General features: G+C 39.3%; 1 protein-coding gene across 1 annotated transcript in view; it reads left to right on the forward strand.

The window, feature by feature from the left end:
* Positions 1 to 23,487, forward strand: part of LOC109030581 (Rap GTPase activating protein radish) — a 240,819-nt gene extending 217,332 nt beyond the window's left edge. Inside the window, 9 exon segments of the mRNA XM_072298462.1 lie at positions 1,298 to 1,542; positions 3,065 to 3,304; positions 9,690 to 9,838; positions 9,841 to 9,993; positions 11,461 to 11,579; positions 12,817 to 12,999; positions 13,714 to 13,818; positions 14,766 to 15,002; positions 16,357 to 23,487. Coding sequence (XP_072154563.1) covers positions 1,298 to 1,542; positions 3,065 to 3,304; positions 9,690 to 9,838; positions 9,841 to 9,993; positions 11,461 to 11,579; positions 12,817 to 12,999; positions 13,714 to 13,818; positions 14,766 to 15,002; positions 16,357 to 16,530 — 1,605 coding nt within the window. The 3' untranslated portion in view covers positions 16,531 to 23,487.
* Positions 23,488 to 27,303: the final 3,816 nt, after the last annotated feature.

The following is a 27,303-nucleotide window of genomic DNA, read 5'->3' on the forward strand; positions in this document are numbered from 1 at the left end:
GTCCTAAACTGCCGTGCTGAGGAGAAAGTACGTGCGGATATCTGGATGCTGTCAAATCTCCGATGCTTAATTCTAATTTTCTTGGCAATTCATACATTTTTTTTAGCTGTATAATATAATTTTATTCATAATTAAATCTAAATCACCTGAAAATATCTAAGTAAACTAATCATAATTTTTTTAGATTCTGAATATTCTGCTAAAGATAATTTGGGAACGTCCCAGTGTTAGTGCAACGTTTTCCTTACCCCAGTAGTAATAAAGTTAGTAATGACAAGATCTCAACATTGCCGAATAGCTAAACTTAAGCAGTGATTATTTTGCTTTTGAGTCTTCATGCGTGGACATTTTTTGCGAAAAATATATCACGAATCAAAGACCAAATGAATTTAGTCTTAATTTTTTTATTCCTCGCACATTTTCCTTTGGGGGGGGGGGGGGAGGTTAAAAGACTGCTCTGTATGTTCAATTTCAAACTTCACCATTTTTGCGGAGACAATGAAACATTGTCAAAGCTCTGAATTATGGTCTGGATATTTTTCTCGCTTTTCCTCAAGTTTTATCTTCCCTTTGAGGGTTTATTATCCTCGTATGTAACAAGCTGTTTTTGATCTCGTTTGTCGTCTAATATAAATAGAGTTTCCGTACTCAAGACAGAAATCCTGCAATACAGACCACCTAAAAATCTGACCTCGTCAAAATTCCAATGGAGGACCTCTCCTTGTCTCTGAAGATAGGTGGGTCCAAGGGGCCATCCCAACATTTACACGGCTCACGAGTTAGCGCTCAGTCCCTTTTGATTCAGTGTCAAATCCAGCTTTTCAATTTTCTCAAAAGGAACTATATCCACTTTTACATTGTTTCTTCTGCAGCTTCCACGAGCACACCCCATCTTTCCACTTCTACATAGTTCCTTTTAGCATGAACACGTCCAACTAAGCAAAGCAATGCTTTTAAGATTGATGACTCCCGACACTTGGATGGTAATTGGTTCAGGAATTTGATCGTGCTACTATAGACATAAACCGTCGTTGGACCGAAAGGCAAAATTCTGGTGCGAAGGCGAAGCTTCTAGGTCTAGCTCTGAGGTTCGGATGGCCGAACACTGGACTCCAGTCTATAGAACTGGAGTTTCAGATGTGTGATCCAAACCTCAGCAGCTGGACCTAAAGTGTTCAGATGCTCCATCCGAAAACTTCAGAGATCCATATGATCTAAACTTCGGGTCCGACGCACGAAATTATTTTCTCCGTGAAGAAAGAGGAATGAAATTTGAATTGAACTTGATCGGTTTCAGGTCTCGGTGGTGACGCGGGACGAGGTGGGCGCCTACAAGCCGTACCTGTGGGAGCAGAGCGTGTTCGACAAGGGGCCGATGTTCCGGGAGTGGCTCCTCACCAAGATCGTCAACGGGGAGCGGGCCAGCTACTCGGCGCCCAAGTTCGCCCGCATGCAGGAGCGCACCAGGAGCCACATGCTCGAGGACATCGTTGCCAACCTGGCCAACCACGCCGAGACCGGACAGATCCCCAAACCCTACAGGTACGAGTACTCGTCAAAAGCCGGAATCACACACTAAATTTAGGAGCTGGATGTGCCTTAAATGCCTTGTGCCTTGTGTACAACGTCATGACCAAACAGCTTGTCTGGTATGGTCATATTGATAGGATGACGGAAGAGAGGCTGCCAAAGAAGGTGCTTGATTAGGTTCCTCCTGGGAGGAGACGAAGGGGACGCCCAGTGAGAGGGTGGCGACAGGGGGTTTTAAATTATATGAGGCAGTGTCAACTCAATTGATTGTGGGAAGACCGAGTTTTGTGGCGATTAGGCGTCGCAGAGCGCCAGAGAGCGCTATAAAAGCGACTCATGTATGTATGTGCCTTAAATGTGGAAGTCATCGGCCCGATGTCTGACTTTTGCGCGACACGCGCTCATAAGTCTCAGTGAACATTGAAATGTTGGATTTGTCTGAACTATTTGAATAGATTTGATTCAAATCTTGATGAAGATAACTCGAATTTTTAAAAATTCAGCCCTTGAGCGATGACTTTCATATTTAGCTGCCAAATTTAGCGCGTGATTCCGTAAGTATCATTCAGCTCCTTCAAAGTCACCAACTGGATTATACATTTTGCAAAAAGGAACCAGGAGGCTAAGATTGTGCAACTTTCTTCACCCTGCAAATATAAACCGATCATCGATACAAGTTGTATTTTTAGTCTCAATGAACTATGAATTCAAGAAAGAAATCACCTTTGTAAATCTGATTTGTTTCATTATTTTAGTAATTTGATTTCAAAGCATGTATGTTGCATAATCCCAGCAACATTGGAATGCTCTTGGTTCCTTTTGCAAAGTGCAATCCAACTATGGAAATGCTGGTCTTAACTTTGTATACGTATCCACTTTCCGTATAAATCTGCCGTGATAACGAAGAAAACCGTAACTTTCAAATTTTCAAAAACGAGTTTCTTTCACAATTTGTGAGATCTCATCTTTTAGATGAAATCACAGAAACAGCTCATAAAGAACAATTCTTCTTACTTGTATGAAAGCTAGACATGCGAGAAAACCGTAAGACCGAAAAAATGTACGTTCTTGTAGACAAAACAGCCGTAAGTAGCATTATTGCCCCAGAGAGGTAGTATAGGAGCAGCACTTTTAAGTAAAAAGGCACCCTTTTCTACGAATTTTGTACCTGAAAATGTGTTAATTGTCGTCTAAAACGCAACTACAAAACCATGCGGACGAAAGCACTTACGACTGTCTTGCCTAAATGAAAAAAAATACCCTTTTAACGAAAAAAAGAGTAAAAAAAGAAGAAAAATATCATCAGCTATAATTCATAAACTGAGATAGAAGGAAGCGGCTCCTCTCAGAAACGTCGTACTCGCAGAATCCCAAATGCCAAGACATTGGATGCAACTATTCGTGATCGGTGGCTGCCTATGTTGCATACAGTCGAAATGAAGGCGCTTTAACTTTCCGGGCCTTATCGAAGCAGTTCTTACATCCACGTTCATGTACGCAACTATCTTAAATCTTGAACGTTGGTGTTTTTCAGGCGTGGATCGTGGCGACCCATCGGACACATGCGACCGTCGAGTCCGCTGCTAGACTCGGTGCGCGACCAGTTCGAGGACTACGATCAGCTGGCCAAGGACTTCACCCGCGTCTTCCTCAACTCCGAGCCCAACATCACCGTCAACGCCAACCTCTTCGACGTCGTCTTCATGGTCGGCCAGAACAAGCAGCGCGCTAAGAGGCTCATCGGTGTCCGGGCCATCCTTGGCGTCCGCAGTCGGTGAGTAAATGCACTAACTTGCCGATGGGCCAGTTGCGCTGGTCACAGAATTGTGTTCTGATGCTTGATTCTTGTAGCTCAGATAAAAATAATAAGATCTGTCTAAACAACGACTTTTACGTTTAATATTAACCGAGATATCGTCCCTTAAAAAGTCGTATATCAGTCGGATATATAGTCGGTACTGCATATCATGGCATGTATTATGACGTCATAAATCGAGATTTTCAAGGCTTGATAGCTCGGTTAATATTCAACGCAGAAAGTTGCTGTTTGGATGGATCTTATTATTTTTAGTTAATTTCGAATAATAAAGCGTCAAAACAAGATTCTGTGACCGCAGCGCAACTGGCTCATTAGGAACGAGAATCTCTGACCTCAGTCTAGAAAAAACGTATTTACCACGTAGAATTACATGTTGCAAATAGGAACTAAAATTTCCAACACATTTTAACAACAACGTACCAACCATTAGTTTTCCCACGCACATGAGTGTTTTGACCGATGAGCCAGATATTCTACTTCTGAATTGCAAATTGGACGTATTTATGCTAAAAAGAACTACGTAAAAATAAATAGATCAAAAGGAACTGTGTTGCTTGCAAATCCTATGCACATAGTTCCTATGATTTAATCAATTTTCACATGGTTCTCCTTAGCATAAATACGTCCAATTCTAATACATTTGTTTCCCTTTGCATGTACGTGTTTTTACGGATGAGGTAGAAATTGTAGTTTCTAATCGCAGTGCCTTTACATTCTAAATGATATCTGCTCGGTAAAAAAAAACTAATGCGTTGCATGATCATTGCTCTGAGGGTGACTACGTTCTAATCTACGAGAAATGTCTACTATTTTTCTGTTACAATTGTGTCGTAATGAAAGGCATTCCTGTTTCTGGAGAACAGAAACACATATCATGGAGTCTAAGATGAGAGAAGTCACGTACGATTAGTCATATAAAGTAAGTATTATTGTGGTTGAGGTTTTTTGATTGGATTTCATTGTGGGCGTTCAATGAAAATTGAGTCATCGGCAAGAATGAAATAATGCAAGTGAATACTTGAATACGAATTAATTGAAAAAGGCATGGGTTTTCTGGGACAAGTAAAAATTTAAGACCTCTCTGAAGAGTCGCTCCTTATTGATTTTATGGTGTTGAGTTGCGGTGTCAACATTGATAAGGGAACGTACTGCGTATTGCTGCACTCAAGAACACAGCATTCTGTTGGGCCACCGAAGGATCAAAATTACCGGTTCGATTGAAATTCTCCCCACCTCCCTCCCGGCCACCTTCATTTCACAGAGAAGTCGATTCTTGGAATTTATTTACTTTTCCGACCCTTATAAAGGGACGGAACCCCACTGTGTCGGATTGAACGAAGGTTAAAAGGCTCTGCCGCCAAGCCTGACCGCAGGCTAACCGTTTTAAAAATAGACGGCGCTTTCCCGGGACGGAGACACAAACCCACGGGGATCGAAAACGGGTTGAAGTTGAGACCCCGAAATCAATCAATACAGGGATGAGAGTGTCGCTGCATGAGTACATGCCGCGCATCCTGTTTGCTAACGCCGTGTCACGCCTGAACGCAACCAGTGCGTCGCAGTTCCTGTTCACGCCTTCCGGGCACAGCGAGTTGTTTACCCTCAGATGCCCCCCCCCCCCCCCTTCCGACATCAATTCGTCTCGTGGACTGAAACAAAACACTACTAATCTTTGACAGAGGAAATACTACGGTTTCCGGGGCAAGAAAAAGGAAAACACACACTTTGATTGTGTGTACGTCGTTTCTCGGGCCAACAAACCTACTAACAGTCCAGTTAAATTAGCTCTAAAAAATGGCAATCTGGGAAAATCAATAGTACAGAAGGTTTCTTTGCGAAAACATGTTGCAATCGGCTACCAGAACAATATCAAAAGTTTACTGGTATCGGCTCTCCGCTAAGGCCACCATCTTGAAAAAAGGGGCCGGGAGGTTAAATACGTCACCGGCGACCGGTTTTTTGCTTATGATTATCCCGAACAAAATCAATCCCACGGGAAAGTGTCTTTTATGACCTTTTATGAAGAGCACAACATTTCCAAGAAGAAACACTAAACTTTAATAATTTGTGACTCCTGGTTTATAAGATATTGCGGTATTGCGGCAATTCTTTAAAACTACCGTGATTTTTCTCTTCCGTGCGAAGAAAATTCTGCATACACTTCAAGGAATAATGTCATTTGTTATCCTTTAAAAAAAGAAAACAGAGGCGGATATTTTCAGACACCGCAAACGAGATATGCGATTGCAGACTTAATCCGTTGTTATGTAATTTAAAAGCTATCAGCAAGTTATAATGTAATTAATGATTACTTAATGTCGATATGCTTTTTACGCTGAACTGCTGAAGGCGACTGCACTGTGTTTGGTGCGATGTATGAAGTATTCTTGCAGTCTTGTAGGTGCTAATATGCGTCTTGCGCCGACCAGCGACCGCACTGTATTTGGTGCAATGCGTGAAGTATTTCTGCAGTCTTGTAGCCGCTAATTTGCGAGCCGCGCCGACCAGCGGCGGCCGAACTATGTTTGACGAGATTAGAAACAATGATACAGCATTTGACTTGAAAGAAACTGTAGAAACGAAGGAGAGATAATAAGTTTTGAAGAATGACTGTGTAAAACTGATGAAACGATTCATACAGAGTGCAGACAAAAATATTCGAATAAAGAGTCCATCGAAAATTAAATGAATACAAGAAGCAGAAGCTGATGCTACTACATATTTACCCGTGAAAAAGAGACTCACACCGGAGGAAAATTTTGACGTAAAGAGACAGCGTTTATTTTGTCAGTAAAGAATTGCACGAAAGAGTAAAGAAATAAGGGCAGACTTGCGTAAAGAGTAAATAAGTTATTTGTTTTTAAAACTCACCACTTTCACTTAATATATTTAATGTCGACGCGTTTCGAGACCGCATCAAGCACGCACGCACGTCCTGAAGAAGATACCTTGACTCGGCCTCGAAACGCGTCGAAATAAAAAATGTTTAGTGAAAGTGGCGAGTTTTAGGAAAGTAATTTTAACCACTTTAGATAAGGCTTTCACTGTTAGTTCAAATTGTTTAAAAAAAAGTGAATAAGTTCTCACCTGAAACTACACCTCTAAAAAAAATGGAAAATCGTGGGAAGGAATAGGCTACATATAGGTACAAGCAGATGTTGAAATAGCTTTGATCTCGTCACTGAAGCAGCAACGCACCATTCAGAATGCATCGAGAAGTTGTAGCATGGTTCTTATTCTGATTTGCGGCATACTGAAACGAATCACGTAAATTTGAATGAGGTATTAGAGATGATTTCAACGTTTAACATAGAATAATTATCAGTTTTCATCGAAAAAATTGACGAAAGCCAGTATGAATATTTCAGAAGACACTGAAGTCAAAATTACTGATTATATTCGGCGAACGCATTTTAATAACAAATTTACTTTGATTAAATTCGTTGAGGAAATACATTTTTGCAAGAAGCCTGGTATGCAAAAAAATGCAACAGATTGAAAGAAAAGCCATTAAGAATCAAGCGCCCACCAGCGTCAATACCTAATCAACGAGGAAATCATTTTAAAGACAAACAATACCGACTAATACCAACCTGATTCCTGTTATATGGACACATTTCTATCAAACGGAACTATGTGCATAATGACGTGAGCCTTGTTATGCATATATTTATGTAGGTCTCAGGGCTCGTGTCTTGATGCACATAGTTCCGTTTGACAAATACGTCCATATGATGAAAGCTACTAAAGAAAAAGTTACGGAACCCCCAACCTTATTTTTAAATGATGTGATCGCGAACGAAATGAAAAGTGATGGAAACTCACGGAAAAGAAAATCGCAAGTAATTTCACACAATCTATATAGTGGCAGCGACGAGACCCAGATCTTTCTTATCTCAAATGCAATTAGGTCTATGATTTTATACACACCGCAAATTTAAACCCGACTAATTTTGAAGACTAAGTTTAAGAAGACTAACTTTAGGAAAGTAAGTTTTAGAGACTAATTTTGAATGTTGTATCAAAATTAGTGGGGAATTTCTATTACCGTGAAATTCTCTTGCTCTCAATTTATTTTGCTTCAAAGTCTACGTAATAATTAATTAAAAGTCTTATAATGGATGAGAGGGGGCCACACACGTAATTTGGTAATCAATTAGAATTTATTAAACCCGTTGTATACGTGTCTCAACTGCACTTGTTGTGTTTTTTTATAATGTATTGAAGGAAAAGTTATTATTTTTGCGTAAACTATTTCTACGAACTTATTCGATGGTAAATTACGGATTGACTCCTCTCAAATAAATGAGTCAAATTAATAAAGAGGTTAAAAGAACGTATTTATTTTGAGACACTCGTGCTAATTTTGCATCATGAGGTGAGTGATGTTAAACCAATTATCTGACTATGAGTTGTTAGTTGCGAAGTGGTTCTGGTTTCCCTCCCGAGCTTGGCTATTCCGTATACGACGCAAGTTTTAAAACGCCTTCAAAATGTGACGATGCAACCAATGCTGCCTCTGCGGGGTGCAGCCTTTTGCTGTCTTACACAGCACTGTTCGCAGCATCTACACTTCGTTTTATTTTTCTGATCTCTGTGATTCTGACATTGCTATTTTAAAGATGTCTTTGAATTTGATTTTTTTAACTCCAAAATTATTCTCAGTTCAAAAGTGGCACAAAATACGAATGATGGCTCCATAAAATCATTTTCATTTCCAGTATATTCCAATGTAAAATGTCATGACGCGACAAAATTGAAAACCACTGTGATATAGTCATCGCTAATTTATAAACTTCACTGTTAGAACACAGTGAATTCAGTGCGTTATTTTGTATGAGTGAAAGATAATTTTTAAATTAAGCATTACAGATAAAGACTTTATTCGGATGAAGAGAGCAGTGTGTTATTACAACTTTTCACTCAGTTTTCCGTCGAATAGGTTAAGTTAGATTGGACGCCTCACATTTAAGTCTTCAATGAGCTTTATGTCCCCTTCTCGTCGTCTGGTTCCAAAATTGCATGATCGAAAATTTCATTGCTCGTAGGAAAATTTTGGAAACAATCTTGACCATTTGAGTTTGATTGCGTTACATTATTTCTGGTTATCTTCAACTCGTCCCCGAAAAATTGCTTTAACTCGATGATTTTTCGACCAAATGAGCTCAAATTTTGAGTTTTGATAGCTAATAGTAAGGGACTACAACCTACTACAAACTGCATTTCGATATCTATCAGACTTTCCGAATTACAGACTTGGTCTCAGTTGTTTTGGGAAACCTATGTAACTATAGAGCCTCTCGTTGGGTGCCGATAGTTAGTCTATTATCTACCTCCTTTGTCCATTGCTACCACCCGTGTCCACTAATAGGATCCTCCATATCCCGTATGTTTTCTTCGTCTTTGGCTTTGTCTATCAATTTCAACAATAAGCCCGCTGGTCGAGGAAGGCATTGAAACCATCCTGAAACGTCCCAGGCATTCTGTTTCCTCCAATAAGAGCCCTCCGTATCCCTTACGTCTTCTTTGTCCGTAGCTTTGTCTATCAATTTCAACAATCAACCCGCTGGTCGAGGAGGGGATTGAAATCACCCTGAAACGTCCCAGACATTATGTTTCCATCGATAGAAGCCATTCATATTCCTTATAGCTTCTTTGTCTAAAGCTTTGTCTATCAATTTCAACAATCAGCCCGCTGGTCAAGGAGGGGCTTGAAATCACCCCGAAACGTCCCAAAATTACTACCGTCACACCGCATATGATATTTTTTGTGTTCAAAGAAGAGGGGGGGGGAAATATTTGATAAAAAAAGGTACCCGTATTAAATTTTTAAGACTGATACTATACTTGACTAGGAAAAGAAAAAACTCAATCCAAATTAATCTAGCTGAATTTTTAGTAATTTGGAGGTCAAATCAGACAGTAGAATTGTCCATATGCGTTTCACGCCGACCAGCGACCGCATTGTTGTTTGGCGCAATGCGTGAAGTATTCATGCAGTTATGCAGGCGCTAATATGCTACTTTAACCACATTGTAGGTAAACTAATTTAACCGCGGGGGTGGTAAAAGTAGCATTTTTTTTGTTGTAAAATCTGCGTTGAAACATTGCACTCACTGTTTTTAGCAATTGAATTGCTGAATCAGCAATTTTTTTTTCCGTGTGACCAGCGACCGTACTGGCACTGTGTTTGGCGCAACGCGTGAAGTATTCCTGCAGTCTTGTAGGCTCCAATAGGCTATCTATTTTGTTCCGTGCAGGCATTCTGTTTGTTTTTAGCTTCGGTTTGCCTCGTGTGTTCTGATTTCCTATGAATAATTTTTGGGTGTGCTTTCGGCAGAGTGTTCCAGGAGATGCTGTACGGGATCTCGACTGGTTTCGGGTCGCCGCAAGTGCCGGTGGCGGAGATCCTGGCCCGAGCAGTGCCGTCCCTTCCGAGCCCTCAGAAGCCGAAGAGCAGCAACTACTTGCAGGTGCCGCCGATCGAGACCCCGCGCCCAAGAGCGTGCCCAGCTCGCCGATGGTCAAGAGGGCTTTCTCGCGCCTCGGAACCCTCGCCGGTTGGGGCCGCTCCATCCGCAAACCCTCCGTCGCCCTCTCCGCCGAAGACAAGAAGAAGTGGGCCTCCTCCCAAGACTGCTCCTGTAAGTCTCGGTCCTTCTAAAACACACCTATGAAAACTATGAAAGTTGAAATAATGAACATGGAACGAAAAATAAAAAAAAAACAGAAAAGGAAAAAAAGAAAAAGAAAGAAGTGAATGAGAGTTCATCCGAGGAAGCAAAAGAGTTGGTCCTTCTAAAACACACCTCTTTACTGGCTAATGAAGAATTTGCAGGTGTCTGAAATTTGATGAATTTCGTGTGCACGTGGAAACTGAGTGAGCTGAACACGAGGATACCCTTGGTTAATGAATTGAACAATTATTGGAGAAGATATAACAAAATTATCTAATCTGCTAAAATACACGTGTTTAAATGGGAAATGCCGCCAGATGACGTCACTAGGCGGTGTAAATTCTCACTTTTAAATCTATTTTTATACTATTTCCCATAGCAGAAAAAAATTATAGAAAAATACTGTGAAATCAGCTCTTTAAGCACTTTCAGATGAAGCAACACAAATTTTGCCTGCAAATTCTCCATTGCTTATAAATCCAAACAAAATCTATAAATGGACAGAGTTTAACAGGAAGGAACCAGCCCACATAAAGTTGAAACTGAGAAAAAGAGGTTTGACCTTTTATTCCTCCTAAGGTTCAAAGTACAAAATTAACTTTAACTCCTCTCAACACAGACTGATTTCTTTTCTCAACTTTGAATTTTTAGCAGGGGAATATATACGACAAGTGGAACTCAAGAACATGCTTAATTCAATTTTTTCAAAATCGTAGGTTGGTTCCTTTATGATGAACTCAGTCCAAATGTCGCCGGCAGTAAACAATCGCCGGCAATTTGCAAGCAGTTCACATGTTGTGCCAATAACTTGCGATGATGCGCATCGACATAATCAAATTTCTAAGGATTATGGTCTTCAAAAGCAGCAGCTCGCCTTGGAGCGCCTTCATTTTTTTTTATACTCTACGCTTTGTCACTAAGTTAGTTTAGTTGCCTATCCGATCTCAACCCAACTAATGTCACGGAGTTCACTGCACGCTCTTCCGAGAGTTTTCCGAGTATTTATACTATGTTTTTACGGTGGGAAAAGTGCTTATTCACGTTATAGACAACATCATCAGCACACTATTCTTATTATTTTGTTTTTGAGTTTTATGCTTCCCTGCATTTATTGGCATTTATTCACTGGCTTGCAAATTGCCTGCGATGCTAATTGACTTCGACTTATTCATTCAGGAAACTATGAAAGTTGAAATAATGAACATGGAACGAAAAATAAAAAAACAGAAAAGGAAAAAAAGAAAAAGAAAGAAGTGAATGAGAGTTTATCCGAGGAAGCGAAAGAGTTGGTCCGCGCTGCCACGGGCTCAACTAGAATTGCGGAGGCTTAAATAGGTACCACGAACTGAACGTAAATCACGACTTTCAGTTTTGCACGGTCTGTAAAACAATGACATATTATGTTCTGACTGATGTTAATCATCTATTTTGCAGCGAAAGAGGCTAAGGAAAAAGAGAAGGAGAAGGGTCAACCTCCGCAATTAGCCGTGCCAAGGCTGAGCGTCTGTGCGGATGCTCAGAAGGTGGACCGCGCTAAAATGGCTCAAGTCGAAGTAAGTCAAAATAAATTATCAATGGGATTTTGGTTTGTCGTATAGGTAGTATTGACAAGGATTCTCTGTTCCATACGAGCAGTGAGGAAAATAATTAGCCTGAGACGGACGGAGAAAATAATTCGGCTTTTGACTTGAATTTGGCTCTCAAGTCTCTGCAAAGGATGTGTCCCATTAAAAAGGGTATATTGGCTAACTTTGGTCGAAAATTGAAACAGCTTAGAATAATGTCATGTATGGTTAAATCGACTCTTAATCATCTACCCTGTGAGAACATGTCCTTATTTGAAGTGTTTATGAAAGGTTTTTGCCTGATTTACCAGCGAAAAGTAGCGAAGTTTTGCAGTTTTCTCGAATAATGGCTCATTTTCGGTCCTAAATTAGATTTTAATGTATGAGCACAAGCGACTACCGCTTTCTCCTCTAAATATGTTGCAATGTGTGTACGAAAAATTAACATATTCGAATATGAATGTGGTAGTCCATTGTGCTGACACTTAAAAGTGAACTTATATCACTATTCACAATCCTAGAAAATAAATAAATATATGAAATTTATTCGAATTTTGTACCAATGTTTTCAATTTCAGTAGTTGCATAAGTAACCCTATAAGTCTGCGAATAGTTTTTGAAAAAATTAACAATACTTAGGTCACTAATGTAGTGCATAGTCCGTTTGATGCATACACAGTGGTCAAGCTTCACCACAGCAGGGGCACAGTGGGCTTTTGGTTGGTTACCAATATTTCTATAACTTCAACTGCTCGAAATTTCTTAGAGATATAACCGGTTCAGCTAAAATGAGTGTTTCTCAATGTTTTAGAGTCTAAACCAAAAGGCTAGCATACTTAGACCCTCAAATCTTTTGGGCCAAAAAACCCCTCTTAATGGAACACATCCTTTTGTTTGGCATTTCTTTCAAAGGAAATAATGTCTAAAGTGTACATAACAACTGAGGCGTCTTTCTTATTGATGTGTAATTACTCTCGTGAAAACGGCTTTCTAATAAGTATTTCTGCTATTAATGTATCTGTATTTATACTTTGATATCTGTGTTGAGTACAGTAAACTATAACTGATAATTCGTTGACTGATTGTAAGAGTTGACTGTAGTAATTCTCGTCAAATGCAACATCCATTGAAATCGCAAAACTCCCCGCGCGAAAGCGAAGGGATGATATCCGTAGTATTATGACGGCTGCTGAGATGATTTTTTTTTTTTTTTTTTTTTTCACAGTTCACAGTAATAGAATTTGACCCGGACACGTTCCGCATCCTGCTTGACTATCTACACACCTCGGCGTGTTCTCTAACCTGCTCAAATATTCCGGGACTCATTTGCGCCGCTGAACACTATGATTTACCTGAACTCCTCCAAGCTTGCTTCCACCATGCCAAACAGTTCCTCCACATCGATGTTGTAAGTTTTCGATTTCAATCCTCCTCTCAAGAATAAGGAGACCTTTTCTACTTTCCATTTTTTCTAATTTTTGGATTTTTGATAAATTGATTAAAATTAAGGTAAAGGGTAACCCAGGGTGCAGTCCAGCCTACGCAAGCTGCATTTATTTCATCTTGATAAAAAATTAAGAGGTTTTAATTCAGTTCGTGTTCCTGGGTACCTACTAATTATATTTGTGAATTCATCCGTAAAGTACATTTAGCGGCTCCCCTGACGTCATCTCACGAATCCAACTCCGCGAGGAGACGAGGCAGTAAAGGTGCTGGTATTAGAACAATCAAGTGTTATGAGACGATGGAGGAGGGTTTTGTTCTACTTTTATGTATCTTTTGTTTGCCGACGCTCGCTTCGCGCTCTTGTAAAGTGCGCTGTTGCCAAAACAACAATATCAAAGAAATAACAGAGAATATAATTGAAACAATCTACCCACCGCCAGGGTTGCAATTTTTCATGAAAAATAAAATCTTGAAATTTCATGTGAAATATTGCTTGAAATTTCCGAAAAATATGAAAAATAATGAAATATATTTTTAAATTTATCCATTGCTAATTTATCGGCTTAAACTATCAAAACATAATTCTAACAACTAGCGCAACTGAACCATTTCAAATAGATCACTTCAAAACATCGATTTTTTCTCCATGTACTAACATTATTCGATACTGTTACAGGTCTGCAATATGCTTTGTTCGCTCGAGAACTACTACTGGCGGTATACATCGGCCTCTGAGCTGGTCAATATGATCATGGCGTTTATTGAGACTAGGGCTCACCAGGTAAAAAAAATGCTGCCCCACACAAAATTAACCAAATAAGTATGATCAAAAGAGAAAAGAGGTTGGAATTTTCTAATTTGTACCATAGGCGGATCCAGACACTTCGAACGGGCGGGGTCGTAAGGGGATCCGGGGGGCTCCTCCCAGAATATTTTCGAAATTGTATTGCATCTAACAAGCATTTTGCAAGCATCTAGCATGTAGTTAAGTCAATTTCGTCGTGAAAATTTAACAAGTATAAGCGTCCTTCTTTTTTCCGTGTCTCCTTTCTTCTTGTTCCCCCCTTCCTTTCTCCATTTTTTGGGTGAACGGAAGGATGGGGCGCACGACCCCATCCCTTATTTTATCCGCCCATGATTTTTACAACATCACGCGAGATGATGAAAAGTATTGTGCTGGGACTAATGTCCAAGATAAAAGATAATATTTTCTGCTACATAATTGTTTTTATTATAAGAAATTGGTTTATGGGTCTCCGTAAGAACAGTTTTACAGTAGTTTCTAGTTTTTAGAGAAAGTAAATTATGTTGTTGGTTTCTCAATTTTATATGGTGTATCAACATTATTCGTTATCTGCAGAAAATGAAAGCTCTGTGAAAAATTGCTGCGCTCAATTTTTCAAAGTTTTTGACACAATTTTTCGTGATATCGTAAGACTTGTTTCAAACATTCTATTACATACTAGAAACGCATTGTTCACGCACGATAGACAGCAAACTCTTGACCCCAGTATATCAACTAAAAATCGAATGAACGTAAAAAAATTTGCTCTACAAAGAATGATCTTTGTAAATTACTTTCAAAAAGGAAGTATAACGTGAAAGAATTAGCATAAATGACCTCATTCAAAGTCACATAAACATAATTTAAATAAACAAGCCGAAAAAATTGTCCAAGTCATTTTTTCATGCATTGTTTCCAATCTTAGATCTTTGATTCATCCACAGGTATTTCATGCGCCGGATTTTCTGAACCTCTCTGAATCAATGGTGCAGATGATAATGTGCCGGAATCTTGAGGTACCTGAAGTTCGCAAGTTCGAAGCCATGCTCAACTGGGCTAAACATAAGATCAAGCACAAAACATCCTCCAAAGTAGATGCCAAATTAGAGTTCAAATGCATCATGGAGAGGCTAGCGCGGGATCTGAAACTGTACAGAATATCACCACAAGATCTGATCAAGGTGAGTTGCCTTCATAATAGTTTCTAGCTTTTATCATGTTTAATAATAGACCATAAGATTCAATTTAATATCAGTATGAGGCCAGGGGGTCTCTAAGAAAATTTACTTCGTCCTTTAAACCACTTTCAAATATCAATATTTTCCCTATTATAACCGACAAGAAACGCGCGTAGGTGGGCTGGGCAGATGGAAATAAAATCTAGAGCGCCTTCAAATTTGACTGTATGCAACGCGGACATCCATCGAGTACGTATAGTTGCATTCAGGGGCTTATATCATCGTCGCGTCAAGGGCTACTTCACGCATCGCGCAATGCTTGAAGTATCCCTTTAGGTTTGTAGGCGTCAGTGTTCATTTTGAGCTGGCAGCGGCAGCGTGCCATAAACTTGCCCACAATTAATATGTCAGGTTGTTAAAATGTAGGCAATTTCACATAAAATTCGAAATTAGCGACTCAAAAAAGCATCGGTCACGAAACTTTCGTGATCTTATTCGACTTATTTCTTCCTATTCTTGGGTTTTGGACCGTAGTGCGCCGCGGGCGGCGGCGCTCATGAAATTCTACCCTGTGCTCAATCGGATAAACCCGCGCTGATTCAAATATTCAAATTGGCTGCGGCCCTGGTTAGACTTAATGGCAGATGTAACTATACCTTCTGCCGGTCCCAACTGCTCTTTCAATAGCTATTCGGGAATAGTTGATCGAACTATCCGCTTGCCTTTTTCAAAGTACATACCCTTACTCGAGATCTTATATCTCTTATGATTAAAGAAACACGCAACATATATTCACCAACAATGGTGGTATAGTTACCAACGTGACACCATTTTTCCCGTGCAGGCACCCTAATTTAGAGTACTTTTATAGACAGAGTATGGCCATTTCTGTTCCGGTTTTTCATTGGTCGCGTGAAAATAGGCTGACACGATGTTCTTACGGCCGTAAATAAACAAGATCGCTGTTATCAGCAAGCAAGATTGAGGTTATGCACATATTACATCCTCCTGTGATAAAGGTGAAAGGCGATTTAACAATGTTTTCGTGTTTTTTCGTGTGTTATTCGTAGATGTGCTACTTTAAATTGTTACTGCCGCATAATTGAAATTTTTGTCAAATTCAGCTTCTTATCGATGTTACGGTGAGCCGCCATCTTGTTTATTTATTTACGGCCGTAAGAGCATCATGAAGCCTAAAAACTCGTTGCCCAATCAAAAAGCGGAACACTTTTCCCGTAGTAAAAAGACACGAATGACCATACTCTGTCTATAAAGGTACTCTACCCTAATCTAATGTGACTCTGCAACGTACTCTAACGGAGAATTATATTCTACGGGTATGCTTGGTTATTTTCAGATTGTGCTTCCAAGCAAGGCGATCCGAAACGAACGGATCCTGGAAACGTTGATGTTCCAGGCCAACTCAGGTATGTACAGGATCCAGGATGACTACCTAGAGGTGTGCCAGCGGCGTCTCCAGAAGCAGGACTCTAAGTTCAGCGAGTGGGAGTCCTTCGACTACGGCATTTAACACCAGGCCAAGGAGACCCTCACCTAACACCTCGCGCTCGCCGCATGTTCCTCCTCCTTCTCCCTTCGTCTACGTCCTTCTCCACTCGTTGAACTAATTCTAAAATTTATTTTTGTAACGTCCTTAACTCCGTTTTCACTCCGCCATTGAAGTGAATTTTGCAAAAATCCCGACCTCTCTCGTCGTGCCCTTGAACTTCGAAGGAGGGTTTCGATAGCGATCACTGGAAAAAAGTCTCTTGGATCCAGATTCTAGACTCTTACAAAATTTGACGTGGAAAAATATTCTCAAGTAAACTGAATTTTGCTTGAACCAAAAGGAAATCTGCCTAAATGAAGAGGCTGGTTGCAGTAGACATCCGCGCGAATCAATTTTTGTGTGTGCATTGGCGGATCCAGCAAACTGGCAACGTTGCTTTTCTCCATTTAAACCTATGGAAATGTATCGATTCTTAGAGGGGGCAAATGCTCCGACAAGAATCGATTATTTAACATAGCTTTAAATGGAGAAAATCCGGTGTTGCCAAATTGCTGGATCCGCCTCTGTTTGTGTTTGTGCGAGTTCGTCGCATTAGGTGATTTTAAAATTTCCGAGGAAACATTCAGATTCGTAGAAAAATTTTGCCTGACAGCAAAACTGCACAAGAAAAATTCGGAAGAAATTTGGAAGAGCTTAGTGAAACTAGAAAGATTATTACTAAATGACACATTTTTTGTTCTTTTTTTATGTTTTTCTTGTCGAATATTTCATGAGTCCGGACTTTGGATCCGAGAGATTTTTTTCCCAAAGATTGCCTAAAGTATTACAGCATCGATTATTTCTCGAACGGTTGGGAAAATGTTTGTCTTTTAAATGAGCGCTAATTTTTAAAAGGAGGTCATCAGCTCAGCTCCTTAAACAGACAAAAAATTGAGCACTTTTGAATAATTTTTGTTGGATAAATTGTTTTTATCACAAAAAGTTTCATGGGAGGCTACAATGTTTTTCGCGGGAGGAATTTGCCTCATTTTATCCCCATTGGTACCAATTGATGTGTGCTTCTGGGAGGCATTCTGAATAGACTAGAGGAATAAATGAGGAATTTGTAAAATTCACCAATGCTCTCTCGGTTGAGATGATTCAGCATGTAAAAAATAGAGATGGTTGTCATATACTTATACTCAATTCCTACTTCACTTGTCATTATCAGTCATAATTTTGCATACGCATTCGTTTCATGACAAATGAAAATGGAGACACACAACGATTGCAAATGATTGAGTCTGAAGTTTGTCGAATCCGTACACTGCTGGACATCCAAAACCGTGCTTCTTAACCCATTCTCACTCGAGACATGTATAGGTCTGGCGGACTTCGTAGGAAAAACACCGCCTCAACAAAATACTTAACGATAACAATATGTTTCTGTCTGACAACATTTTTACAAAGTAGGCAAATTAAGGCACTTATACAAATTATATTTTTTAAACCTCTAAGTTTTATACGTCATAGGTAAATTTTTACACTCGTACATGTTCAACCACTTTTTGATATCCCAAAAAAGTAGTTTTTGATACTTCACGTCAAGACTCGGATCGCTGAAAGAAAAATTAACGACGCTAACAAACACTACGTTCTCTGGTGGATCGGCTGGTTTACATTCACATTAGATACAAAACGTACTGCCCGGAGTGTTGTGCAAAAAGCTGGTGTTTTCTTTGGTGATGACGTCATCTAGAACAAATTCTCGAAGTCTTAGTTTCCTGTTGACATCAAAAGCAGGAACTTAGCGTTTGGACGTATTTTTATTTTTAATAGTCAACAAAATCTAGCCGTTTAAATCTAGTTGTTTGACCTGCACAACTAACGCAGTAATGTATCACACATTCAATTAGCGTACCTACCCACATATTCACCGTCAAGTATTGGAAAAGAGATGTTCATTATCGAGTAGTGGCAGTGACAGCAGCCGGCAGTGCTAGCATGCAAAGATCTGATGATCTCATTGTCTGGAGTCCGAAGTGAGTACCTATCGTGCCGCCCTGATCGCCTGACCCGGGTGGTTTGACACCCCCATTTTAAGAACCAGAAATGCTGCAACAGTCACGGACAGCTTCATTGGTGTCTTATGGCTATAACATTGTTGCCACAATTAACGACCAAAAAGGCTCTTTGCGTTATTGCTGCATGCAAGAGAATTCCAAAAATAGAGCAGGTATCGAGAATGATGTTTGCTGGTTTTACTTAAAATCGTGTTGGATCAAACTTGAAACATAGTTGCATTTTTGTTAGGGTTTAGGAGGTGGTAGAGTGTTTCCTAAATATATAGATCTTTGTGGAGCCACGGAAAATCGGCAAGTTACTTTTTAATGCACTGCCAAGATTCAAGGAATCTTGTTCAAATCACTGAGAATTGTATTTAAATTTAGCGTTTAATTTATCGCCAATTTGTAACTATATGTGTGATAACATCATCCTCAAGCAGAATTTTAAAGTTCTTAGAAAAGTAGACCTTCTTTTCTAGTGCGCTTGATTTCACAAATTAAAGCACATTATGTAAAGATTGCAAAGATTGATCTCTACTCAAGTAACTTGAACAGAGATTTTTTTTTATATTTGAATGAAATTAGAAAAAATGTGTAAGCACTTGTAGCCTGTATTAATTTTAATCAGGTCCTTTCCCTGTATGACCTTTTTATGCATGCGGTTACGAACCAATTTTTAGTTCAAACGAAGCACCAGTACCCAAAACTGCAGAATTAACGAATCACGTTCTCCAACTCAATTTGACTCAAACCACAACTTTCAAAAGTCAATTTTCAAAATTATTAGTTAGATTAATCGAAACAGCGCTCTTCCAAAAAAACCCCGCTTTTTTAGGACTGATTTGGCAACGTGAACCTGGTTTAGTTCGGCATTTCAGGTCTAGTTGGGGGCTCCCACTGCCGCATGCCTGTGCCTCCTGATGCATCTTCTGATGAAGCCATCATTAAATTCGCTCCTCGTTAAATGCCGCTAATTTAAACGTTCGCGAAGCGTGTCAGACATTTTGAACTTTGCAACAAGTCACGAAGAAAAAAGAAGGGGGGCAGGAGCAGTGCATAGCTATGCACAGAACGGCGCATGTTAATTTTTAATATTTGGTATGTAAAATTACGCTCCAATAGAGATACCTACTTCCAAGAAATTATTAACGCAACATCAAGTTCTTGTAAGCTGAAGTTATTAAGCTTAATCAAGCTGGTAAAATTTGTTCGTTTACGAGTTAAGGTGAGTTCGTAAATCCGCGCGAAAGTGCGAATCAAGCGTTGAAAGTTTATTTGTTAAGCTGTTATTTTACACGATGAGAGAAATGCTCGGTAAAAATTTCCTCGACAATATCCGTAAGCCAAGAAACTTAGTACCTGGAGCCAAGATTTTCGGTCCCGGCTGTCGCATTTCGGTTGAATCGCCAACGCTCGGAATTTAATGTCAATCCATCGGAATTTATGTCGAACATGGGTAGCCGAAACCAAGAATTTCGGCTCTCAATGCTTTGTTTTTTGGAATGCAGATATTGCCGAAAAGCGAGTTTTACTTTGCATAGAACATCCTATTCTGTTAGATGAACCTTCAAGGATCAAGTTATAATGCAAAGAAAACACAGAAAATTCATTCAGAGGAAGGCGTTAAGTTCGTATCATTAATTTTTTAAGTAAGCTAAAAGTTCGCATCAGCGAATGCGCATAGGAAAGTGAGGCACCTTTTTGCCAAAACTTAAATGAGAAAATAAGTTTAATGGTGTACATTTACAATTTTTTTCACAAGTAGAAAAAGAACTTGCGGAGCACTGTGCCATGGAAAATCTTCAAGTTTAATATCAACTATTTACAGTAACCACACAAAATGTACATGCCGCAATAATCTTAATTATCTTAACTATATTATAAATGCAATGCAAAGGTTGGCGCCCGAAAAAACCGGAAGCATCGGCGGATCCAGCAAATTGGCAACATTGTTTATCTCCATTTGAACCTATGGAAATGAATCGATTCTTAAAGGGGCCAGGTGCTTTGACATGAATCGATTATTTAACATAGCTTTAAACGAAGGGAATCCGGTGTTGCCAAATTGCTGGATCCGCTTCTGCCCGAGAGTTTTTGTATCATTGGATATAGAGGTTCTGTACACGGAGAAAAAAACCTCGTGCGTAGGACCCGAAGTTTAGGTCATATGGATCTCTGAAGTTTTCAGATTGAGCATCTGAACACTTTAGGTCTAGCTGTCGAGGTTCGTATCACACATCTGAAACTTCAGCTCTTAAATCTGAAGTACTTCAGATGTGAGAACCAAAGTTTTTCGGATGTGAGAACCGAAGTTCTTTGGATGTGAAAACCGAAGTACCTCAGACGTAAGAACTGAAGTTTCAGATATGTGTGATCCAAACCTCAGCAGCTGGACCTTAAGTGTCCGAATGCTCAATCTGAAAACTTCAGAGATCCATATGACCTAAACTTCGGGTCCCACGCACGAAGTTTTTTTCTCCGTGCGCCTCTGCCCGAGAGTTTTTGTATCATTGGATACAGAGGTTCCATAAATATGCCATCAACAGGTGAAATAAAACATGGATCATTGACATGACTCTGAGATAATCCCTCCGGACGCGTGGATAATTAGGTTAGATACTGGTCATCTTACAACACAACCACTAACACCGGGCAGTTGGAACTCGTATCCGATTAGAAAATGGCCGAGTGTCGTCGATAAATTAAGCGGGTGCGGGCATTGTCACCGAAACATTTCGTTAGATCTCTTGATTACCTTGGAGTCTCTTACGTTTTGCCACATCGTCTGTGAAATGTTCTTTTTTCTTAAAAAAAAATTCACCAACAGTGGGAAAATAAATTTTTAGAACATAAATAATGAGTCTAGGTGCAGACCTAATGAATGGGGGAACAAATAAATTAATAGATAAAAATGAAAAAAAAAAAAAAAATAATAATAAAAATCACTGAAGTGAAAGTTAGAAAACTTTTGAGCGTCAAATAAGAATGCTATAAAACTCCCTTGCCATATTGCTGATAATGCGAATTTTTTTTAAAGAACGGACTGCGTTTAAGCGCCTCTTCCTTAAAAGTGTACATTTTAAAATTCTGGGTGCTCTAGTTAAATTCTTAGGGAGCCTCCAACGAATGTCTCGATCTTTTGAAAAATTTCTTGATTCGCCCATAAAAATTGTCTGATTGTTCAAAAAAGTTCTAAAAGTCTGAAACCAAATCGACTTTTTTACCGATGTAATATTCGTAGTGAAAAAAATATTTTTACAAAACGAGATTTTGTAACTCCAATGAACCCGAAGTTTTGACAAAATAACATCTTTTTTCATTGTAGCTGAACTAGCTAGACGTAAATCTTGTCCACACTGAAGTGACGGATACTCCAAAGACTGAAATATAGTGCAAACTGCCTCAAATTTAAAGTGAGCCGAGGCCACTAGGTCCTTAGTTTTTCTTAGTAAAATACCTGCTGAAAGCAACGCGACGTAACTACTGTAGTAAATATATGATTTGCCAAAGGAACGTTATATTTTTCGTTACATGTTTTATTTTCCGAGTCTTCCCTTGCAAGTATCAAAAATTTCTGCTCAAATCCCGTCAATCCATCCATTTTGTTCTCCAAACCATCAATATTAGGATCTGCAAGGTTAATTCTTTCTCGCTGTTCAAGCCAGTGCATGATGGAAAGTCAAAGGAAATGACCATAAAATTGCTGAAGTTGTTTTCCTCATGTTTTGCATTTAAAGCTGGCTTCGAAAGGTGATGGTACAGTTGACAAGTCAACAGATCCGCTTGAATTTACACATCAGAATACCCAACCCCCCAATCGATGTTTAATGGTAAGAGTAATAATTATTCAAGGTGTACCTCCTGACAATCCGTTGTTTAATTTCATTTTACCATTGTAAAATCGTTATTTTTTGGTTGATTTACATTTTTTTTTGCGTCTGATTTGTCATTAAACAGAGGCTGGAGCCTGTATGTTGTACAAAAATGAGTAGTCTTAGGTCGCTTGGATCTTGAATTAATGTATGTCCCCAGAAAAAGTGGCTTTTCCCCCATTCCTACGTATATATGATTGAAAACAAAGGGCCATAAAAACTTTGAAACACCCTTGAATCACCCCATGAAATCATCAGAGAAATGTGTTTTTTCTGTATATCTCTCTTGCCTATACTTTCAAAACTTACTGCAAGTTGTATCCATGGATTGTATCTTTATTTATTCCTGATCTTTTATTCAGTTTTATTCTCGTCGGAAGTTTGCCGTCATGTAACCTTGCCTGTCTTTTTTATTAAAGAGCAGAACGAATTTTCTCCTTTGTCTAGACTATACATCTACTCTTGAAAATCATGAACTTTACCTCAAAAAAAAAAAAAAAAAAAAAAAAAAAAAGACTAATGACTACTGGTACCATTCTCTCTAAATTTTTAGACTAATGTAGAAAAAAGGGAAAATAGAAAAAGAAAAAAAAGGTGGTACATTGTGAGACAACTGTATACAAATGAAAGTCACCCAAACATAAAGTATGGAAACGGTTCTATTGAACCAGAGAGATAACTTTCATTTCAAAATCTCATTCTTTCCTTCCATGATCATCGCGGAAAACTAAACTTTGAATGATTTAACTTTCCCGAAATACACAAAATTCTCATGACATGAGTTAATTTTATACTATTTTCTAAATTGAAACTGACTAAAGTGGATATAGCACCTTATTCTTGTATCTTGACTGAAATGCTGTATGTGGAGTCTGCTGTTGCTTTAATTTCTTGTACTATTTCGTTTCTTTAGTTATCTTTCTACTAATCTGTTTCTCTCTTGTAAACGGAGGGTATGGAATCGTCATTAGCTAATGATACATCTTTGTTTTGATGTTTATCACTATTTTTTGTTAGTCAAATTTTGTTTTGATATTAAAATATATCTTTGTTGATTATAACCACTTGTATTAATTTACTTATTATACATATACGTAATGTATAGCATAATCTCGTCACAAGCTGAGGAGGGATGGCAGGGCGATCAAAACACAATCTCGGACACTTTTCCCAGGCTGAATAAAACACTGAGTAGAATAGGGTTTGTTTTTGTCTTAAAGACCTAATTTTAAGACATGCTCAAATTTTCCCCCTTTTCCTGATTATGATCACTTTTTCTTCTCTTATTTTCTGCCTCATCTTCTTCTCTTTTCTCATCTTCCTTTATTATCCTCTGTTTCTTTATGAAGGCTAGCAGAACATACGAGTATCAATGGGCAAAATAAAAAATCACGTTCTTATCTCCGTTTGCAATGTCGCAAACTTCCTGTGATACTTTATTTCTTCTTTAAAAATGAATACTTGTAATGTCTTGAAAATGTCCTTGATTTTACCTCCCTACTAGCAGAATAAGCTATGCAAAGTTCAAGGTTTAAAGAAGGCTGGTGACGGATAAAAGACTGCCGAAGAAGATGCGTGATTGTGTTCCTCCTGGGGGGAGACGGAGGAGATACTCAGTGAAAGGCTGGCGACAGAGGGCTCTAGAGGAAATGAGAGAGTGCCAACTCCCTGAAAGCCCCTGGGAGGATAGAAGGCTTTGACGGCTAGACGTCGCCAGAGAGCACTGTAAAAGCGACTTGTAAGTGTGTAGAAAAGGCTGGTTTCGCTCCGAAAAAAATAAAAAAGGGAGCGGACATTTTGAAACACAGCAAAGGATTTATCGACTGTGAAACTACCGGACCACGTATTTCGGTTAGCGATATTCCAGACTTACTGTCGCACGGAAAAAAAAGTGTGATGGGTTATCCGCTAAAATTGTGTTGGATGATATGGAAATTTCTAATTAATTTTGGTAGTATCGCAACTCAAGTTGGGGTAGTACCGCAACATTTGGGTTAGTAACCTAATTTATTGAGGTATCACCACAATTCATTGAGGTATTACCACAATTAATTGGAAATGTCCACATCATACAACAGTTTGAATTTAACCCCTACCTCTTTTTTTCCGTGATACTTTATTCTTTAAATGGAAACCTATATCCAACGTAAATTCTCGAAAATGCCCCTGTTTTGTCTCCTCCGTGCAAAGAAAACTTGGAGGAATGATGTTGATTGGTTCTCCTTCAAAATAATAAGATGGGAGTACAGAGATTTTTAAACAGAGCAAACGAGATACGTGGTCTGGTAATTTCATCTTCGATAACGTCGTTCCTCTGACGTAAAGGCGTATCTTGATTTCCACGTGAGCCCTGTTTCCCATATGATTCTATGCCTTCCGAGTCTCATGCGCAAAATAGAGATGCGCCCTTACGTCAGAGGAGCGACGATATGTGGTTTCGCACTTTGACCATCGATATCCATTGTGTCCTCGCTGCGAGCCATATTTTTCAATGAGCTTGCGAAAGCTCCGATGGGCTTTTCTTCCGGGATGTTGAACTTGTAGCCTTGAGGTAGGTCAGTGATGGCAAGCGCAGAGGCGTGGTCTACTTGCGCCGATTCCTTAGTCTTTCCTGGTCTGCCGACTCGGGGTTGGCGGTTGGGCGGAGGGCGAAACTGGAACAGTCGATTCACGAGGGATCGGCTGCCGTGGCAAGGAAGAACGGCGTATGAACATTCGAGACTTGCCAAATGTCTCCCGACGAAAGAACATTCATTATCACATTTCATTATTTTTGACAACATTCATGCATATTTTTCCCTCAAATTTTCAGATATTTTAGATTGAATTGCGTACAAAAAAGTCTCAAAATTGGAGGAAAAATATTAACAATGGAGATGTTGCATGCGTAAGGGATTTGCGATTTGACCATTGATTCTTATGTAGAAGTTCGCGAGGAACACGATTGTGCCAGTGGTTTTCTCTGAAATCATCTCCCAAGCTTAAAAAAAGCTCTCAAAGTGAGGCAAAATGGAAGGGATATCCCACCCTACCCTTAAAGTCCACGTCTATACATCAAGACAAACTCTCCATGCAAATATAGGGAGCAAAAATACATTAGCAGGGTTGCCGTGTTTTCAGTTTTGGAGTCCCCAAATAAAGTGTCAGCCCTGTCAATGTATTTGCTCCCTATCTTTGCATGGAGAGTTTGTCTTAATGTAGACGTGGACTCTCAGGGTAGGGTGGGATATCCCCTCCATTTTGGCCTCACTTTGAGAGCTTTTTTTGAGCTTGGGAGTTGATTTCCGAGAAAACCAGTGGCATGCACCATCGTATTTTTCGCGAACTTTTACATAAGAATCAACAGTCAAATCGCAAATTCCTCACACATGCAACATCTCCATTAGAAGAAAAATATGAACAATTTTCACTATAAATCCGTATCTTATCGAAGGAAATTTGGCAACGTCTGGAGGCTCATACGGCGTTCTTCCTTAGCAGGGCAGTAGAGATGGCGCGGGGCACACGGCGCATCGGGCGAAATCGAAAGTGAGGGAGTCTCCTCTTCTCTGAATCGGGCCAAATCGGACAGCTCTCCTCGCCGAAGTTGGACCAATATTCCACGAGCTATCCCAACCGTGATGTCAAGTTAGCCACAATAGAATCGGTCATTCTCGAAAAGACTTGAATGAAGACGGATGAATTTACAAGAAGATATCGTGAAAAGTGTATTAATCGATCAGTTTTGAATCTTAGATCAAGTCGAAAGTGGTTTTCCAATGAAAAACTCGCGATATTTTGAAATTAAGTTGCGAATTTTTTTGCGATAAAATCGCCAGAATCATGAGCATCTGGGCGATCCTTGATCTTCTCGCGATTTCATTCCTGTAAAATTACGTTCGATAAAATTGAAATTTTATCTCAATTTATCACGATGCTATGAAAAATGCTATGTTAATATGTTATGAAATCGCAATTTATCGCAATTTTTTACCCGATAATGTTGCAATAAATGTCGATAAAATCGCGACGCATTCTCCGATCAAATCGCAATATATCGTGACCACTGCTAGACCAAAAAGCTTTCATAGACAATTAAAAAGTAAACAGGGGCAAGTGGCCGCTACGTGGCCGCCAACCACTGAAAAGACCTCCTACAGGTCAAAAATTGGGGAACAATCATGTTCAAGTTCTTTAAGAGATGAATGGATTCAAAACCCGACGGGTGCACCAAAAAAGGAAGCGTATTTTTATCTCTGATTGCAATGTGCGTTAAGCACCACTTTTATGTTTTATTTATTTTTTTTTTTTTATTAAATGGTTTTAAAAAGTTACATAGAGTAAAAAAAGAATTCCCGAAAAGAATCTGGTTTGAAAAGCCTCCGCAAATTTACCTAAATGACCTCAAATAATAGAATCGAAAATTTCAACGCAATAGTTCCGTTCGCTCTGTTTTCTTTTAATGTAACCCCCCAAAAAATCAAATATTATCAGAGTTTCTGAATCGTTACAATGAGGATACATATTTTTCCTTTAATTATGGTAAAAAGTGGAGCAGAGAGTAAAAATGATGACACACTGTCCTACAGCATGCCTAAAGTCTTGTAGACGGTAATATTCGTTTCACGCCAATTGACCGTCTACATTGCGTTTGGTGCAATGCGAGAAGTATTCACGCAGTCTTGTAGGCACTAGTATGGGCTGTACACCGACCGCATTGTTTAGCGCAATGCGTGAAGTATTCCTACAGTCTTGCAGGCGCTTATATACGTTCAACGCCAGCCGCACTGTGTACGGCGCGATTATTCGATCTCACGTTAGAATAATCGTGGCATCGAATAATGGAGCTTAAAGGGCCTATGTTGTGTTTCGAAAGTTCTTTGTACCCACGACCATTA

This window comes from Bemisia tabaci, chromosome 3 (genome assembly GCF_918797505.1).
Source record: "Bemisia tabaci chromosome 3, PGI_BMITA_v3".
NCBI lineage: Eukaryota > Metazoa > Arthropoda > Insecta > Hemiptera > Aleyrodidae > Bemisia > Bemisia tabaci.